We start from the raw sequence: 1256 nt of genomic DNA, 5'->3' as shown, positions 1-1256 counted from the left end.
GGGGGGGATGTGGATGTGGATGTGGTTGTGCCACGCATCAGGTCTTTTCCGGTCGGACACCCCATACGGATTTCCCTGTCCTCCCGTCCCCGTCTCCTACCCTTTCAACTCCCCCCTCTTCCCTCCCCCCTTTCTCCCCCCTCAACCCCTCCCCTTCTTCCCCCCCTCGGCTCAGGTCCTTGCCGCCCGGCAGGCAGTCAAGGCCGCCATCTCGGAGCTGGAGGTGCAGCGGAGGATAGCCACCAGCGGGGGCCGGGGGCAGGACGGATGGCTGGAGAAGATGGTGGGGAGGGAGAGCGAGTGTGCGTATGTATGTGTGTTGAGTGAGTGAGTGAGTGTGTGTGTGTATATTTGGGGGATGAAAGTGAAGGGAGAGGGGCATGCGGCGAAGAAGTGGGGTGGTGGCTTGGGAGGATCTGGGTCGGGGCTGGCTCGTGTATGGCTGAATGGGGGCGGCGGTGGTGGTGGTGGCGGTGGTGGTGGTGGTGGTGGTGGTGGTGGTGGTGGTGGTGGTGGTGGTGACCGCGGACTGGTGTTTATGGAGGTGGGTGAGTTTAGACCACATGAGTTGAGGTGCGGTGTGGTTGGGGCGGTGCTGTGCCGGGTCGGTTGAACGGAAGGGGTGTGTGGGGGGTTTGAAACTTCAGAAGCCCCGTCTAACCACCTCCGCCGCCACCTCCACCCCCAAAACACTCATCTGGCTCGTCCGGCCTGGCCCCCACCCCGGCCTGCCAGCTATCCCCGCTCCACCCAGCCCCCAGTCCCCGGTACTCAGGTTCCCCCCACGGCCTCCAGCCCTTAGCGGCCAGACAATGCCCAGTGCAGAAATAAACCCCCCAACCCCTAACCCCCAACCCCACATTCAGGCCCGAGCGAAGCGGCTGTTGAAGAAGGCGGAGAAGCTGCGGGCCGAATGCCTGTCCAGCGGTAAATTGGAAAGCACGTGGAAGACCTTCCAGGTACGATATGCCGTACTGAGTACGGTCGTCGAGTTGCGTCAGACAGGGGGAGTCTTCTGGATTGGTTACCAACCGACCGCTTGCCGGGATGGGTGGAGCCAGACGGCGCATGGAGGGCTCGAGATTCCCCCAGGGGTCAGTGGGCGGTGCGGCGCCCCGTGTAGCGTCCTAAGTTTTTTTTTGCGTCATGGTGGTTTCGGGGCGCCTTTTGTAATGGAGGAGGGCGGGAGGGGGTCAGGGTGGCCCCCTTTTTCCCGCCACCTCTCGCCATGCTCCGGTTTACCTCCCCCTCCCCCT

The 1256-nt window shown here is 63.3% G+C and overlaps 1 protein-coding gene across 1 annotated transcript in view; it reads left to right on the top strand.

The window, feature by feature from the left end:
* The window catches only part of VOLCADRAFT_101448 (uncharacterized protein), a gene marked incomplete at both ends in the record, with an annotated part of 2273 nt that extends 1314 nt beyond the window's left edge, over positions 1-959 (top strand). Inside the window, 2 exons of the mRNA XM_002959882.1 lie at positions 176-283; positions 867-959. Of these exons, the coding sequence (XP_002959928.1) occupies positions 176-283; positions 867-959 (201 nt within the window). The remainder of the gene's footprint in view (positions 1-175; positions 284-866) is intronic.
* Positions 960-1256: the final 297 nt, after the last annotated feature.

The sequence above is a fragment of the Volvox carteri genome (genome assembly GCF_000143455.1).
Source record: "Volvox carteri f. nagariensis unplaced genomic scaffold VOLCAscaffold_1158, whole genome shotgun sequence".
Taxonomy (NCBI): domain Eukaryota; kingdom Viridiplantae; phylum Chlorophyta; class Chlorophyceae; order Chlamydomonadales; family Volvocaceae; genus Volvox; species Volvox carteri.
Note: the sequence above shows the minus strand (reverse complement) of the source record. Positions and strands in the feature narration are given on the sequence as shown.